General features: G+C 36.8%; 6 protein-coding genes across 6 annotated transcripts; 1 reads left to right on the top strand and 5 right to left on the bottom strand.

Moving 5' to 3' along the window:
• Positions 1-67: 67 nt before the first annotated feature.
• On the bottom strand, positions 68-2,314 carry TpMuguga_04g00440 (uncharacterized protein; the record flags this gene model as incomplete). The annotated part of the gene is made up of 1 exon (XM_758982.2): positions 68-2,314. One exon carries the CDS (start codon positions 2,312-2,314, stop codon positions 83-85), a length of 2,232 nt encoding a protein of 743 aa, XP_764075.1. The 3' UTR covers positions 68-82.
• Positions 2,315-2,474: 160 nt separating this feature from the next.
• On the bottom strand, positions 2,475-4,575 carry PSMD3 (26S proteasome non-ATPase regulatory subunit 3 A; the record flags this gene model as incomplete). Its single annotated transcript, XM_061305998.1, has 12 exons — positions 2,475-2,528; positions 2,559-2,639; positions 2,711-2,803; positions 2,878-3,003; positions 3,039-3,200; positions 3,231-3,344; positions 3,375-3,484; positions 3,515-3,584; positions 3,633-3,756; positions 3,787-3,845; positions 3,917-3,994; positions 4,081-4,575. The coding sequence occupies 12 exons, from the start codon at positions 4,573-4,575 to the stop codon at positions 2,487-2,489; spliced, it is 1,554 nt and encodes a 517-aa protein (XP_061161166.1). The 3' UTR covers positions 2,475-2,486.
• A 48-nt stretch (positions 4,576-4,623) lies between these two features.
• On the top strand, positions 4,624-6,895 carry TpMuguga_04g00439 (uncharacterized protein; the record flags this gene model as incomplete). Its single annotated transcript, XM_061305999.1, has 7 exons — positions 4,624-4,978; positions 5,013-5,610; positions 5,644-5,704; positions 5,736-5,816; positions 5,920-5,981; positions 6,011-6,164; positions 6,403-6,895. 7 exons carry the CDS (start codon positions 4,624-4,626, stop codon positions 6,760-6,762), a joined length of 1,671 nt encoding a protein of 556 aa, XP_061161165.1. The 3' UTR covers positions 6,763-6,895.
• Positions 6,790-9,932, bottom strand: p104 (104 kDa microneme-rhoptry antigen). The gene has a single exon (XM_758979.2). It carries the CDS (start codon positions 9,862-9,864, stop codon positions 7,090-7,092), a length of 2,775 nt encoding a protein of 924 aa, XP_764072.1. The 5' UTR covers positions 9,865-9,932; the 3' UTR covers positions 6,790-7,089.
• A 350-nt stretch (positions 9,933-10,282) lies between these two features.
• On the bottom strand, positions 10,283-11,620 carry atp6v0d1 (ATP synthase (C/AC39) subunit family protein; the record flags this gene model as incomplete). The annotated part of the gene is made up of 5 exons (XM_758978.2): positions 11,361-11,620; positions 11,274-11,327; positions 11,047-11,234; positions 10,558-10,985; positions 10,283-10,525 (listed from the first exon to the last, which is right to left on the bottom strand). Exons 1-5 carry the CDS (start codon positions 11,597-11,599, stop codon positions 10,283-10,285), a joined length of 1,152 nt encoding a protein of 383 aa, XP_764071.1. The 5' UTR covers positions 11,600-11,620.
• Positions 11,621-11,631: 11 nt separating this feature from the next.
• Positions 11,632-17,223, bottom strand: TpMuguga_04g00435 (putative integral membrane protein; the record flags this gene model as incomplete). Its single annotated transcript, XM_758977.1, has 3 exons — positions 11,632-12,989; positions 13,135-16,675; positions 16,708-17,223. 3 exons carry the CDS (start codon positions 17,221-17,223, stop codon positions 11,632-11,634), a joined length of 5,415 nt encoding a protein of 1,804 aa, XP_764070.1.
• Positions 17,224-17,297: the final 74 nt, after the last annotated feature.

Here is a 17,297-nt window from a genome sequence, read left to right as displayed (position 1 = left end):
CCGCTAAACTGATTTTATAGACTAATATACTATAATTATGGAGCAGTAAACTAGTATTTATAGAGTAGATTTCAGTAATATATTATTCTAAGTTCTCAGATTGTCGAGTTCTACGCTTCACTTTTGGTTTCTCCATCGAATCCAAAACTTGAGACTCGAGCAACATTGCCTTCCTAGACAGGGCACGTCTAAGATTGGTGAAGTTTTTGAATCTGCACCAACAGTTTTTGACCTTCGAGTCAGAATCTCGTTTTACCATATCTTTACAGCTGCATTTTAGTGATGATTTAGTTACTCCAGCGTTATCGTCTGCGTTGGGAGTCGAGTTCTTCAACTCCTCAAGCTGCATCTTATACGTGTGGCACTCTAAGACAGTCTTTTTTAGGGAGTCTATTAAGACCTTCTCCTTTCTCAGAAGAGTTGTCGTGGTTTCTTTAAACGACTCCTTCAGTTTATTGTACTTTTCAGACAATGAATCATCTGAAGCCTCAATGTTTGCCTCATCTAGATTAGGCGTTTTCGTTGGAGTTTCTGGAACAAACTTTTCAGCCTCACTCGCCCTAAGTTCATCCTTAAGTGATTCCAGTTGCGACTTTATTTCTTTCAACAGGTTATCACTGTTGTTATTCAGTGAATTCAGGACCTTGTTGACATTGTCTGTCACCGTTGTAGCCAAATTCATGTTCTGTTGCTTCAATTCAGTAAGGGTTGTGTTGTTCTTCTCCGAGAAGGAGTTTAGTGCGTTTTTATTCTCTTCCCTCAGTGCAGTCATCGTTGTATCGTTCTGGTGCCTTAAAGTCAGAATTAGGTTGTTGTTCTGCTGTTGCTCCTTTTTCGATCTTTCCAGAGTGTTTAGAAGCTGCTTGATCTCACTAAATTCCTCCAAGAGCTGATTCTTAAACTCCGAGTAGTCCTTTTTATCAGTCTCGTCATTCTGGGTAGAGTTGGGCTTATTGTTCATCTGCTGAGTGTGTCTGAGTACCAATTCCATTTTCTTTAACTTCAAGTCAGTTTCATTTGAGTAGTTCTTAAACTCAGCTATGTGAGTCGCTTCTCTGTCCAGAAGAACCTGGTTCTCCAGCTTCAGTGATCTGATTTGATCCATATACTCGTTGATTTTCCTCTTGAGGGATTCGTTTTCTAAAAAAATCTCGTGGTTTTGCGATTTTTCTCTGTTTAGAGCCTCGTTCTTATCGATAATCGACTTGTTTTTCAAGTCCAGTTCCATTTTCATGGACTCTATTCTATCTCTGTATGTGTTTAACTCTTGGACCTTTGAATCAATCATTTGTTTATGCTCAGAAATATTGGTTCTTAAATCGTCAAGCTGTTTTGAATAAAACTCCTTGAGCTCTCTTTCAGTCTCCTTTAGTGCATTTGATCTGGTGGCCAATTTTTCATTCAGTATCTTAATACTGTCCTCTAAAGTAGCGATTTTTGACTTGTTTTCGTCACTTGAGAGTCTCTCTTCCAACTCTTTCACCCTTAAAGACTTCTGGTTATAATCTTTTATTAGTGCTCGGTAGTCTAGATATTTGGTACTAGTTTTTGAATTTGCATCATTGTTGAGACTAGTGTTGTGTGATACAACTTTTGAGAGCTCTGTAACAACTTGGTCAAGTTGCCTTTCCGTTGCGTGTAATCTATACTTGAGATCTTTGTACTTGTCATCAGACTGTACTTCTCCGTTCAGTTTTACGGTAATCTGACTTGAAGGTGCCAAGTGCTCCATTCTTCTTTCTAATTCAGCTATTGCTGTGTTTTTATTTTCCACTAATTCCTCCAAAACCGTGTTTTTAGCCCTCTGCTGGTTCAGGTCGAACCTCATTTTCTGGTTCAACTCTTCACTTGCTGCGATTTTTGAGCACAATTCCCTGTAATTGTTCTCCAGTGTTGATTGGCGCGCTTCAGAGCGGCACTTAACCAGGTCGATTTCCTTATTCAACGACGATACCTTCACTTCATACTCCAGGACCTTGGTGTTGAGTGTTTCGTTATCGTTACCCAGGAGTTCTAATCTATCCTTTAGCGATTTTTCTCTTGAGAGCAACAGATCATTTTCCAGCTTCAATAACCTGATTTCTTCTTGTAATATGCTACAACGTGATTCTGTGGACGAATTTGACAGGACCTGGACTAGTGTGGTATGATCTAAATCAGATTCATCGTCTTCATCGTAGTCCTCGTCTTCAAATTCCTCTTTTTCATCACTTATTTCGAACTTTTCGTACTTATCTTCTTCTGGTACATCGGCGTAGTTTGCTTTCGTGACCGGGTTGTTTTCGTCGAAATCATCTTCTGTATAGATATCCATTAGGATTTGAATTTTATTGAAAAATTAAAATCCATGCATTAGTTTATAATTTAAAATAAATAAATGAAAAATGTTATTGGAAGAACTGCTTCCATGTGTGGATTCCGACAATCAGGTGATAGTTTACGCACATGAAAATATTTAAAACGTATATCAAATTGAAACACATTATCTAAATATATCCTCCATCTCCCAACTCATTGTCGTAGTCCAGCTGAAGAATTGTTATTTTTTATTTTCTTACAGATTCCAACTGATCTTTATCGGGGTTCGAGGTTGTTTTAGTTTCCTTTGTGACTTCTGGATCTTCTGGATATCTCATTGCCTATGAATTTATTAGGTTAGGTTACATTCTAAGTCTTGCTATCAGGAGATATATCAATGTTTGCTGCACACCTGGATTGCGTTTGAATGGAGTTTCAAACAGAACTGTATTCTTTTATGAAAAGCTCTCATTGGTTCATAACTTTTATACAAGTCTACATTAACCTAAACATCAATATGTGATTACAATTAATTTATAAATTCAACACAATAGTTACTGTAACTTTATGGTATGTTACCTTTGAATTAACACATTGATTTTCATGGTCTATAACAGCTTCTATAATTCCATCATGTATTGCCTTTGCAATTATGTTTTCTGTGTGTTCGACTGATTTTAGTCCTAGTTTGTGAGCTACATTTGCCTAAAGGTGTTGAATGACTAAGTTATTGTACTTACCAAATTAATTTTAGAGTATGCCAGGTTGATTTTCCTTAGTCCTCCCTTAATTACATTGTCTCTTAGCCTTGATATCAGGAACATCGTGTCATCCTTCACAAAGCAGCGTGCATATTTATCGCACAGCTGCAAAAATACACTTAAATCACCGTTCCGAACAGCCTATGATATTTTAGTTTTATGAAAACTTACAACTACAATTGATTCGTATGGAGTCAGGTCTCTCCTCATGGATGGGTTTGTGAACACACTCTTGCTTGGAATATCACACATCAAGAGACCGACGATTACAGACATTTTTGTTGCCTGCAGAATTTTTCATGGAATTTAACGTACCAATAACTTGAATCCGTATGCAGTTTTATCGTTCTGAGGTGCTTTCCTCAGCGATTGAACCAACTTGGTGTAGGCCTCACTATACTCAAGTTGAACTGAAAGTACTTTTCCTAAAAACCTTTATCTATGAATTCGGTTACCGTAGTAGTAGAGGTATCTTGCGTACTGAGCATTTGAGCTTAGGTATTCCGGGAACGTGGTCTTGCATATCTAAATTAAAAATTAGCGTTGATTCAAAATCGTTGATTAATTTCATACGAATTTGAAAGCTGACGAGTACAGCTTGTGGTGAATCAGGTTCCTCAGTATACAGTTAAATGTTACTGCCTGTGTCATTGGGTCGTGGTGTAGACATGCTTTTCTGTGTGAAACAATCAAAAGTCTAAATAATTATTAAGATGGACTAACTAACTTCCTGGCATCCTTAAACCTTCCTCCAAGCTCAAAGCTTCTAGAGTAATAGAAGTAGACCTAAAAATATAATTTTTAATTGGTATTCGTAAAATTGATCGTATTTTAATATTAAACTGAATAGACAATACCTTAGCTCCTAGGTAGTCCATAATTCTCCTGTTCAAACTTAACATTAAATGGGCAAGTGAATCTGCCAAATCCATCGCCTAAACATTAATACAATCAATAATATTGAATATACACAAGAATCTCTACATAACTACTGGTACTGTGTGATAATATGATAGGATACCTTGTCATAGTGCCTCGTATCAATCAAATAAATCAGAGCAAGGGTTGAAAGCATGACTTTGGTCTCAGTGAGTTGAGAATCTTGTGAAACATACTCCTGGATCTCCAAGTATGTCGACGTTGTGTAGTGAAATTTTGGAAGATCGAACTGTGGTTTTGTTGTGTCAGAAACATCGGCGGATTTCGCGGAAGATTCAGGTTCTGAAAAGATCGGAGGCAATAAATCCGAAGGAAGAAAATTATAGGCCTTTTCTGCAACTGGGCAGGGATTTGCACCGAAAGCATATTCCTTCAGGAGTGACCTAAGAAATGGGACTGAACTTGCCGGATGTGCCTTGAGTAAACTTCTTAAACTTTTGTAATGTCGCATTAATCTAATTACAAATCTGGATTCCGACCTTGCCACGGCTGCTTCAAGCAATGATATGCACTGGGATGTCAAATCCTTGAATGCATCGTTTGGCAACTGAGTCCCTACGTTGTCTAGAGCTACCATTATGTACTTTTAGTTGTATATTTTTTCATAGTTTACATTGACATTACTATGGAGTTAAATTCCAAATTAATGGAAGAGTTTGTCAAAATCTGGCCAAGTGAGTATATAAAAAAATTTTATATAAATTTTGGTGGCCGATTCTACACAGACAAGGCACACAGATATAATATTTTTTATAACACAGAGTGGAAAGAATTAAATTTGGAAATTCGTGGTAATTGTTTATTGGCTTATGATGCTAATGATCAAAGTATGGGTACGGAATGTGGGCCTGTTATGGGATGGCTTTTAGAACACGTAAATTTTAAGCTTGGAATTCCTACACATTTTCTTACTCTTCCTGATAATTTAGAATTAAAATCTTTGGATGATTCTTCTATTATTTATTTCCATGAAAAAGATGGTATTTCCCCTTTTATATTTACACATTTCCTTAGATCCCGACCAAGCATTTTTGGCTATTTTCTGTAAAACTAGAGAGGACACCGATGACCTTTTTGATAGACTTAGACAATGTAGTTTAACTCTCCTAAAATCAGCTGTTGGTAAGAGTTTTTACAATGCTCGCCCTGGCTATCTTGCTCTTCAAGAGAAGGCTGAAATTACAACTAATATAGCTATAAACAGACTAGAATCGCTCAAGTATGAGCATGACTTTCTCAAAAAACAGCAAGAGAACTTGAAGCTCGATAATACTTTATTGCTAACCCAGTCTGCTGTGAATAGCCAACTGTACTCTGAAGGAATGCAACTTCAACTTCAAGAGAATTCTCACCTTAGAAATGAACTTGAACAGGCTTTGAACGAGATTTACCTCAGGGATGAAAGTATTAAGAATCTGAAAAATGATCTCAAGACTTGCAAACAGATAATGGGTAACAGGATCGAGTCTAATGAGGCTTTAAAACAGGAACTCGACTCTACTAACTCAGCTATAGACGAGGCCAATATGATTCCTGAAAAGAAACTCCGTGCATTATATACTAAAAAGGCAAAGCAGGCAAATCTTTTATCCCTAAAACTTCTTTCCTCAAAGTTTGTTTCCCACTATTCACTAATTATTGTTAGATATGACAACTCTAAGTTAGTTGCTAAATACCACTCACTCAAGTCTGAAATGAAAAATGAGGTAATTTCTTAAGCATATTTAAACTTTTTAGCTTGATAAAATACAAGAATTTGTCGATTCCTATGAAATGTATGATCTCCTCAAACTGTGGATTTCTTGCAATGAACTTAAGGTATCTCAACTTTATCGTAACTTTATCATAAATTTATTTTGACTTTCTCATAATTTATTTTAATTTTATAATTTTATCTCTAAATAATATCTAAATTGTATAGGTTGAATATTATGAAAACCTCCCTGATTTGAACTTTGAAGAACGCACTAGGCTTTTAGAAAAGTATTTTTTAATCTTTTTATTATTTTTAGGATTGATAAAACTCAATCTCAACTCAACATCGCAATGGTCATTGCCCGTGCCACCTACATTACTTATCGTACTTTAATTTTTGATGAAGTTTTGAAGTCTTTCTCTGATGACAAGACTACCACATTCAGAACATTACACGACATTATAAACTCGGTAAGTGTTATATCTACATTACTTTTCCTCAATTTTTAAACAGCTTAGTTTTCCATGTTTAACACATCGATAACAATATACTGACAAATTTTTCCTACTTTTCACTCATTTTATTCTATTCTTTATATAAGTTTATTCTATTCTTTATATAACAATTTTATTCTATTCTTTATATAACAATTTTATTCTATTCTATCATACACCAATTGTTAATCATTATTTTACATAAAATTTTTAGTCTTTTGAGAAACTTTCGTGGATTTTCCAGCCGGAGTCGGTAACTGAGGACTCTTCTGAGCCTGTGTGGATTAACAATATAAAGATGACAAAACTCGTTGAAAAGACTCTATACCACAAGGATAGACCAATTTGGTTTGACAGGGTCTCTTTTTCATCTGCAATAAGGCCTGTTGTCAGGTATGACCAGGACAACAAAGCTGAGCTTGAAATTAAAAAGCGACTCTTCTACTGTCTTGAGCAGAACAGCCAGTTAAGACAGAAAATCCGCTCAATGAGTAAGCAGATGGGAAATGACACTCACTGGAAATCAATATGGCGCAGGACCAACCTTAGGAAGAAATCCTCCAACTTTAAGTAACTATCACGATATACTAACTGCCACATATTTTTTGCAAATTAAATTAATAAAAGCGCCAAATGGTTATGAGTCCAGAATTGAATAACTATAGGCCCTATTAATAACTTCAGAGCTAAATGTAATATAAATCTAATATTTTTACTTTAAACTTATTTTTTTTACTATTTAAGTCATGTTTTAATTTCTTGGCCTTTTTAGGCCTTCAGGCAAAACAGTCAAAAATAATTTTTTTGATAAAATTTTTATTAAACTAACTAAATGCATAATTCAAATGTCCGGGTATGACTCGTTTACTCTATCAGAACGTCCCACTGAACAGGTTTTCCTTTATAAGATGCCGACTATTAATGACACCACAAGGATGGCGAGAATTGAAGGAATATATGCAGAATCTGGCTTCTTTGGTTTCTTTGGCTTCGATGGCCTCGGTGATTTGGATGGTTTCTTTGGTGGACGTCTGCGTCTGACTTCTGTTTTTTGTCTTTCTTCTGGTGGGTGTGTTTCCTCGTCATCTGCCTCAGTGCCTTCATCGTCCACAACAATCCTACTAGCTTTTGGCTCAGGCGCAAGTTCAACAGTTGTAAGATCATCAAAACTCTTGGAACGTTTAAGTTTAACAGGCTTTCCACTTGCATCTTTGGCCATTCTACCAGGATCAGTTTCCATTTCAGTAGTAGTTAGTCTGAGTCTTTCCAAGCGATGACGTTTCATTGGAAGAGATGGGTAGTCTCCTGGTGATGTATCTTCGTATTCTGAAGGAGACCTTGGCCTCTTCATTGCTTCATCAGGAGATTTGGTTTCTGCAGTCACGTCAGGTTCCTTAAATAGCTCAGCGGTAACGTCAGGCAAAGGTGTGTCAGCGGGAGTTTCATGGAACCTTGTACGTTTGCTTTCTGGCGGTGTAAAAAACTCAGATGGACTAGTAGACGGTGAATCAGGATCCTTAGGTGGTTCAAAGGGACTTTCAGGTGTCCTGGGACGTTTTGGTGGCACAGGTCTAGGAGTGGTAAAGGGAGTTCCAGGTGTCTCAGGGAGAGTTTCCTTAAGTATTGATTCAAATGATTCATCCAATACAACTGTCGTCTTAGTTTCCTTAGACCTACTTGCAGCTTTACTGTAATCGTCATAGAATTTCTCCTTGAATGATGGATCAAACGGTGGTTTAGGAGATGGTGGTTTAGATGTTTTGATTATCTTAGTTCCCTCAGGACGTTCAGGTGATGAAGGCCTTGTTGGTGGTGGAGGACTTCTAGGAGATGTTGATTTAGGCAACTTTGATAACTGGGGTAGTTTAGGTGATGGACGCCTTGTAGGAGATGCTGTCCTAGGCGACTTAGATTTCCTGGGTTCTTTAGGATCCCTAGGATGTTTTGGATCTTTTGGTCCTGAAGGCTTCTTGGATAATGTTGGTATCTTGCTTGGTTTGTGTTCCCTTGCTGGTCCAGGTTTTTTACCTGATCCAGGTTTCTTACCTTCCTTGGATGAATCAGATCCCTTACTAGGTCCTTTATGTCCTTCTGATCCCTCTTTATCTCCAGGCGCTTTGGGTGGCAAACCTGAAGCTCCAGGTCCCTCTGGGGGTTCATCGTGCTTATCTGAGTCTTCTTCAGTAATTGGAGCAAGTTTTTTCTTGGATTTTTTGACCAACCTCTTTATCTCTTGTGTAAATTGTATCTTTGTAATTCTTGTCCAATATAGGTCACCCTTGAGAACGTATATATCGTTATTTGCTGGAATACGATCTTTTATCCTTAAATGAACAAGTGATGCAACACCGTCACTAACATAAATCCATGCACAAACGAGAAAATTATCAAGACCTTCATAATACCACAACACTTCACTTCCATCTGATACCCTAATAACATCGCGATGCGGTCTAGGGGTTACCATTGTGTAATTAAGATCCGCGTTTGTCAATGCTGCCACATAAAGGTCTTTGTCACTTATAAAATTTACATCCAATTCGCAAGCTCTTTGGTCCTGCAATTCTTCAATCTTTTCTTCCAGTAATGGGTGCGTTGTAGCCTCCCATCCAGTATCTTTTAGAACAAGGTATGCTTTGTAGGATGGTGGGCTGTAGTTTAGATGTAGACAAATAATTGATCCGTTATTTCTATCATAAATATGTACTTCATTGATACAGTGAATTAAGGGATTAAAACTCTCATAGAGCACTTGGTCACCGTCAAAAAGCTTAGTTATACAAAACCCTGTGTTTGGAATAATTTTGAAACAAGGTTCATGATAAGTGGCATCAGCCAAATGGAACATGGTGTAATCAATATCTTTAATATCCAAGTCTACAGGATGATAAGCATGCTTATAGTCTTTTAATTTAACTATACCAGTCTCATAGTTTTTTTGACTAATAGGAACATATTTGTCATCTACATGTTGAAAGTATCTGTTACTCATCATTCCATTATCGTCAATACTAAAAACGTTAATAAGCAATAACCTCAAACCCCTAAAAAATCCCACCACAGAGGTAACAGTGTCATTGCCCGTTGCTTTGTATATTCTGACATTTTTATGATATACCATTTTGCAAATATGTCCATTCCTTGGTATAAATGTCACCATATTTGCTCCATTTTTAGCGTGCGTTTCAACTTCATATTTGTTATTTTCCAGTTGGAAGGCCATGTTAAGAGAAAACACTGATTCAATATGAACTGCTTGTCTGATTTCCTGTAGTTTAGCTAAATATTCATGCTCACTTAAGGTCACCCAAGCATCACCTGATTTTATAAAAAACTGTAGATTTGGATCACCCAGTACCTCAACATAGGCCATATAAGGCCCGTCATTATTAGTAACGATTGCGCCGGTATACAACGGTGTTGATGCATTCTCCCAAATTACAACGTTCCCTTCAACAAGTCTATGGATATTTACGTTAGAGCCATGTTGTACTTGAAGATATTTTACACCGGCCATCTCTACGGCCGTTAAAAATGCAGGGCCTGTTTGATTTGAATTAATATCAAAAGTTATAGGATCTACACCGGAGGCCCCTTGAGGACCAACACCGTGGTTGTCTGCCGCCAAAACTGGGAACAAACATAAAATGTTAAATAGCAAAATAAGAAACTTCATTGTGGATATGTTACAATATTTTACAAGAACTGAAAATGTATTTAATATATTCTATTAATTTAATGATAGGTATGGGGAAATTGGAATTATAGATTCGAAAGATCCGGAGTCGACTGCCCCTCCAAAAGCTAGATGAACAGTGAAAGAGTTTGTAATATTAGAATCCACAAGTCCACGTTCGAGGCCGTAAAAGATTAGCGAATGGAAAAAAATTATGGTTTATTTCTGACACATAATGTCGTAGATCTCTTAACTGAAAATAGGATTTTTTTCAAGCACATTTATAGATTTATGAATTATTACTTGATTTAATTAAATAAGCTGTTTTTATCATAGATCCACTTGATTTTCACGTGATTCCTAATGATTCCATTCATATAATGTACACACATATGTAAAGACACCTCCTTCTCTAACTCTACACCCTAGATTTAAAAATCGGCAAAACTCTCGAGATTTCTTCTCTTCTTTTAAGCAGAATCATGTCTGCAATCCATGTGATATTTCTTATTTCTTGTTCCTTGAGTTTTACCCACGCGTAGAAGATTCCAAAATGGAGTTGTTGTTCGAAGCTCATCTCACACAGGTGGACGCTTTCCGCGTAGAACAGGTCCTCCAAAGACTTCTCACTCGCGTCGTATTTAGTTACTCTTGCTTCTGCCTAATAAAATTATTGAATGTGTAAGAAGATACTCTGAAATTTGATTTCGACGACTCATAAAGTTCCGCGTATCTTGGATATGGCACCAGAGCTGCTTGAACTGTAGTTTCGTTGAATGCTTTACACAGCTTATCTGTTCCATACGGGTATAAATACCCTATTGATGGGTAAAGTTTATTCCTATCCTGTTGAACTGCCGTTTGTGTCATGTTAAGGCAGTTGAGGGTGAGAGAGAGCGCCTTAAAATCTGCTTCCGTCTTAAGAATATGGCCCATGACATCTGCTGTTGTTCCTCCTAGTGACACCGAGAAGTTGTAAAAGTCCTCGAGCCACATCTTTTTAAGTGTTGCCTTCATGATCGCTATATTTGCAGAATCCAGTATCTTGTGAGTCTTATCAATATTACTGCTCGATCCTCTTGTATATGTAACTGTTGGTAAATACCTTTCAAAATATGGTCCTGATAATAATTATATTTATTTATATATGTGTTTTCATTTATATAATTTTATCCTTCCTACCTATGGGTGTATCACATAAAATTATTCTATAGAGTTCTTCGGCTGATTGGCCTATTTCTGAGCTCAATAATGCCTTTATTCCTCGAAACCATCCTATTGGGTCTAATCTATCCATAAGCTCGTCCGGATCAGTTTTATTTAGCAATCCTTGTAGTAGGGCTATGAGATTATCAATCATCTTTTCTCTCCTACACATTTGGGTTGTTTTTTAATTTTTTTAAACTTACGCTATGAAGTCTAAAAATACTGCTAAATCTCCGTCCGATTGCTGCCTTAGGTACCTATGTATTGAAGAATTATGTGGTTGTGCTTACTGGTAGTCTGACGCTAGTTTTTCCTTGCATCTTTTCGAGATTAACTTAGTTGTAATTTGTGCCTGTTCATCTATAAACGCCGATGTATAATCTGTTGCCTCCAGAACTGTTCTCAGATCCTCTAGAGACTCTGCCACTCCCATTTTCTTATAATCCATGGCAGTTAGGAATGTGGATCGATATCCACGTACTATACCTTCTAGGTATCCGTAATTAACATTAAATGTGCATAATTCCATATATAAAAAATTGTAATAAATTTAAAATGAAATTAATATTGTTTACATGGTGCCTGCCTGAACAGGTTGTTGATCCATCTGTATCTTTTCCAATTTCTTGCGAATTTCCCGTTAATTAATCGATCTGACACTATATATGCCAGGTGTGCTTCGTCTTTTGCTTCTCTAATTGTGTTGATTTCCAGCTCTATTGACGAAAAGGCCTTGATTCTATTTGACAAAACCTGTATTTGGTGTGTTGATAGGTCCCAAAATGGTCTGAAAATCTCCAATTCCACTATTGCTTTACTTATATGCCTCTTTGTTGTACTTAATACTATTCTTTCCCACGTTCCTCTCTTGTATCCTGCCTTGAATTGGTACAGGATATATGCCAGCATTATGATTTCTATGCTGAAGAACAGGTTTATCATTATGATCAGTATCAGCAAAAACAATACTATGGTGGTCACAGAGTAATTTTTCCATGAGAACATGTTCAAAAACTTCTCAAATCTCATATTGTACAGGTTAATTTTGTAATTTGCCATTACTATCTGATCCTTCACTTTCTTTAACATTCCTATTACTCCTATTTTATTACCTGTTTCTATATTTTCATCTGAGTCTTGGTCATAATCTGACAAGTGTTGTTCATCTACATATTTTCCTTTTCTTGACATTCTTTTAGAATATATTCCAGAAATGTAATTTGCTATTTTACCTTTCTTCTTCTTTACTTTTTTCACCGTCTCTTCTATGTTCTCTGTTGAGTCGTATGATTTTCTCATCATATTCAGTATTTCCTCATCACTTTCATCCAAATCAAACGGGTTCATTGAAAAGGTTCTCAAATCTTCCAAATCATCTTCTGATGTTATTTCGTTTCTATTTATTGTCTCTATATCTGACTCCAATAACGTATCAGAATCTTCCAAATATTGGTTCGAAAACGACCTTTCCATACTTTCTCTTAATGCCATTAGTGATCCCACTGACTCTTCGTCTGATGATGAATCTGACTCTGATCCATATTTCCTGGTAGAGTCAATCATCAGCTTATTCAGGTTATGTACAAAATACATGTTTTCTGCATAACATATTCTTTTGAATATCTTTAACCTTTCTCCCAACATAAAGCATCTTCTCGGTTTTACTAGTCTAAAATACAACTCATCTTCTTCTGTCATTGCTAATCTACACACTGCTCTATACTTGAACACCCTTTGTTTCGTTACTGTCGGTCTTCTTTCTTCCACTGGTTCTGGTATTCCCAGCACTGTTCTCAACAGGAGCCAAAAGAATCCCACAAACAGCTTCCCCAAGTCCAGCAGTATGCAAATCGGCAGTGCGAACAAAATTGCAAACATCGTCTCAAACACCTTCCTTATCATGCTCTTCCTCTTAACTCCTGATCAAATTTTAAGTTAAGTTTATAAATATATCAACCATTTAATACTAACAGAGTATTTAAGGGTAACCATATATATAATCTAACTAAATATGTAACTAAACTACAAATATGCTCAAAATATGTACAATTTATCTATTATTACCTTGTGAATCTGTTGAAAATTGTGATATTGTTGAGTATGGAGTACGATCCGACATGGGAGTCTCGTCTGGGTTATGTAGAGACGTTAAGTAATTAACCAACTTTGCGATCTTTGATGTGGATAACTTAGTGGCAGACTGTTCTTTTGTTATTATATCCTTTTCCAGCGGTTTTGTAAATCTGTACAACTTCCTGATTGTTGTTACTTTGGGGGGCCTCTTTTTCACGTAATTAGGGTCAAAAGGTGTGGTATCGTTTAGACTTGATGGTTGGGGTAATATGTCTTCATTAAGGTTTAGGGTGATTGTTGATGGTAGGAAAATCTCGTTTTCTGAAATCGTCTGTGAAGGGTCATTCTGGTTCAAATTCATCAATGACATCAATAAATCATTCCCATCACCTTCATTTTGCACATCTGAAATCGTTTGTAATGAGGACTCACTCTTTTCTCTATATCTTAATCCTGAGTATACTGATCTTATTTCAGGTTCTGTGTCTTGCAACAAGTTATTAACGTGGTTATTCCCTAGTTCAGATGTAGTACTTATGTTTTCTGAGTATTTCCCCTTTCTAAGTGCCCGCAGCAGATGTAATCTCCTTGGTTGTTTTTGTTTATCAATGTCACTTGATTTATCAGAGGTTTTATTCCCTACTAGTGAGTTTATGTATTGCTGCATATTTGAGTTGTCTTGTTTCTGAGTCTTTCTCCTTTCTCTTGCGTCCTTTATCCTGTCAACTAATCTCTTCACTTTCCCCTTTCTAAAGTACAGTCGTGCTATGTTTTCATCATCCTGAGAGGATATGTCATAGTTTGTGTCGCTTGATTTCTTGGTTGCTTTAGAATTTTCATTAATCCCTAATTGTTCTAGCCCTATGCCATTAACTAACTTATTTTTATCCTCCAACGCTATCTCATTTAAGTTATTTTTAACGTTTGCTGTTGATAGTTTTGAGGTCCCCCACGATTCGTCACTTGTTAGGCTAACACAATCATTTTCAACTTGGTTGTTTTTATCATTTTGTGCCATGTTTACAAAGTAGTCTGATGAAAGTTTCGATGAGAATCTGCTCTTCAGTATATACTCTATGTTTTTACTATCGTTTGGGGTCAGTATCCACTTTCTTCTCCTCACAAATGTCATTGAATTTGGTTTATTTGTAAACTGTGAATTCCAATTCTTTGCGTATGTCCATCCTTCTTGATCCGTGTTCTCATTGACTACCAAGCGCACTAAGTATTTACTCAAGTCTACTGACACAAACTGGCCGTCTTCTGTTGAAAAATACCCCCTTTCATAGAACCTTAAATTAAGCTTTGAAAACTTTCCGAACAAAATCCTCCTTTCATTTTCATACAGCGATACATTCTTTTGCTTCGTTTGTTGTTGTTGGCTCTTTGGTTTTGTTTCAACTACTCCTTTCGACTCCAGCGTTAGTCTGCAAATGAGTTTATTTCTGTGAAGCAGGTGCAGGAGCTGGAAATTCGATATTCCCCCAAAAAACGTCAAAAAGAACATATAAAACAAGAAATACAACGTGAACTTCACGTTGGGCCAGAATGGCACGTGTCTGTATGGCGGTATGTTATAGTATATATCGTGGTACCCCTTAATTATTGAGAGCCCGTCTCCGTGGACGCTATCAAATAATTCAACCCCCATTTCATTTATAAACATCACGCTCAGGTATGACATGATGATTCCTCTATGCTTACACGTTTCGATTCTGGTTCCTTTGTATCTTGTTATCTCTATTGAGTCGTTAAGCAAGTGTTTTGAGGTGATCATTGGCAGGCTATTTAGGTGTACTGATATTCTCTTCTCAAAATCCACGTAGGTTGGCTGGTTCAACATATTATTTTCATCAAATGAATCTTGTGATTTGTCTCTTTTCCTATTTGAGTCTGTGTTTACTTGTATTGCGTTTGCTGCTGAGAAGGGGTTCACTATGACTTCTGCCTCATCGTTGGTGTTCGGATTCAGGTACATTGACTTTGGCAGCTTCTTATTCGATGAGTACTGAAATGTTTTAGATGAGATTTCCTCTTTCGAGACCATGTCTGGATCAACAATTTGTGCGTTCTGTTTCAAAAAACTCGGCTTTTTAGAGCATAGTATACACGAGAGCTTTGGCATGAGCAGAAATGGGTATGTAAATCTCTTTGGCAGAATTGCGATTAAAATTGGGAATTTGAGCAAGAAAAGGAACGTTAAATCGATGAAACTTGGGTGTGTGCACACTATATATGCCAGGATGGGCAACAGGAAAATTACGAGCATTCGGTTTGGGAATATTCCAAAGACCAGTATGAAGTAGAACATTGCTGTGAATGAGGTGAACATACTTCTAAACTCCAGGATCGACTTCAATGCGTGTATTATATCCTTTAAAACTGTAAACGACTGTCTGACTCTCTTTATATTTGCTATCAACATTTGTATTCCTACTGATATTGATGATCTGCTTGCGTTTGATAAATATTCTTTCGGCGATCCATGCGATATTATCACTGGGTCTAGGAAATTCCCCAGGTGTTTTGGTATTATTACTGACAATTCTACAAATCCTCTATCGTTTGAAATTGACCTTGCGCTTGACTTGTTCAACACTGTCGACTCGCCTTTATAGCTTGACACGTCTACTCTTTTATAGTGTAGCGGGTTTAATCCCTCAATGAACTTTATCATACACGTCTTCACTGGCGCTGGGTCTCTTGATGCAAAATCAACATCCCTAATGCTTGCTGTTCCCATATACACGTCATAGTCTCCGAAGAAATGCAGCCATACTATTTCTTGTGTTGTATTTTTATACACTGGGATGTACACTGATGCTCCGTCATAAATTATGCTTCTCTTTTCCACGACCTGCTTCTTCTTGATATCCTTGTGGGAGTTTAAGTTTAGAAGCCTTGTTATTACGTTCTGAGGGTCATCTTCTGGCGGTCCTGCTACTGAATTTGGTACACTTGTATTAGTCGGTGCTACTGTGTTTAATTGGGGATTGAGTTTACCAATACCATTTTCCAATGTCGAAAATTGTACATTAGTTGGATAATAACTTGATTGTGAGCCTTCATCATCTCCTAAATACGTCTTCTGGCAATTAACTTGTATTTGACTTAATTCATCTGATGGTAGCTTATGAATCGAGTACTCCGAGTTTCTACTAATGTATGCTGTTAAACTTGAAACTGAATCGTCGTCACGGACCATTGCTGAGGGTGTCGAGGTGAGATTCTCGTGTTCAAATCTATGCAGTTGTATAATGTAAAAACTACTATTAAACTCCACCGCGCAGTAGATTTTTGCGTTTGGGAGCATTGGGAAGTCAAAGACCCTTTTAATCTCTATCTTTATATATGTAAACGAGGTTAATGGCTGTTTTGAGTTTTCATCCTTGGATAGGTTTGGAAAGTAGTCCAACGCCATCAGGTACCATGGTAGTGTGAACTGCTGAAATCTTCTTCTAGACGGATTTTTGTATATTAAATTATACAGAGACCCGTATCTTGATGTATATAATAGTGCTATTAGCCAGTCCTACATTATATTAATTAGTACATAACACTTACTGATGCGATCTTATGATTAGTCGTTGCAAACCACAAACAATCCTGCGGTTCTATATTTGCGCTCTTGTTTTCAAGAACAGACGATGTTACATCTTCAAATATACAGTCTATATGATCTACATTTCCTATAGTCAAATCTGGTTTATCTGTCAAGAACTTATTGATGTTCTCAATTGATGTTACTGGTTTCTTATAATTTTTGAACTCTATTTTCCATTTAAAGAGTCCTGTATTGACGTCTGGGTCTGCTGATACTACAGATCCTGTTAAAATCCAGCTATTTGATGCTGATCTCAAAACTGAGTGAATATTATTTAAATCAAACTTTTCAAATGACGGAAGCTTGGTGAAACTATAAAGTCTTTCGTTGTGCAGTACCACGTATCTCTTTTTATATCTTTTTGTATGAAGCGTTCGTCGATATAGCCATTGCTGCATAGTAAAGATACACTCCTTCGGCAACCATGGGAATTCAGGCTTCGACGGAGCCTGGGTTGGTTCGTTTGGCGGCTCCATATTTTTGGAACCTTAAAATTAATTGATTTTAAGTTTAAATAGTCTGATTAGAAAATCCAGGCGATCTGTACACC

Source organism: Theileria parva (genome assembly GCF_000165365.1).
Source record: "Theileria parva strain Muguga chromosome 4 map unlocalized ctg_529, whole genome shotgun sequence".
Taxonomy (NCBI): domain Eukaryota; phylum Apicomplexa; class Aconoidasida; order Piroplasmida; family Theileriidae; genus Theileria; species Theileria parva.
This window is presented reverse-complemented; position numbering and strand designations above follow the sequence as displayed.

Bases quoted from the DNA above. Each gene is read 5' to 3' on its own strand.
- p104 (XM_758979.2), bottom strand. From the start codon at position 9,864: ATGAAGTTTCTTATTTTGCTATTTAACATTTTATGTTTGTTCCCAGTT.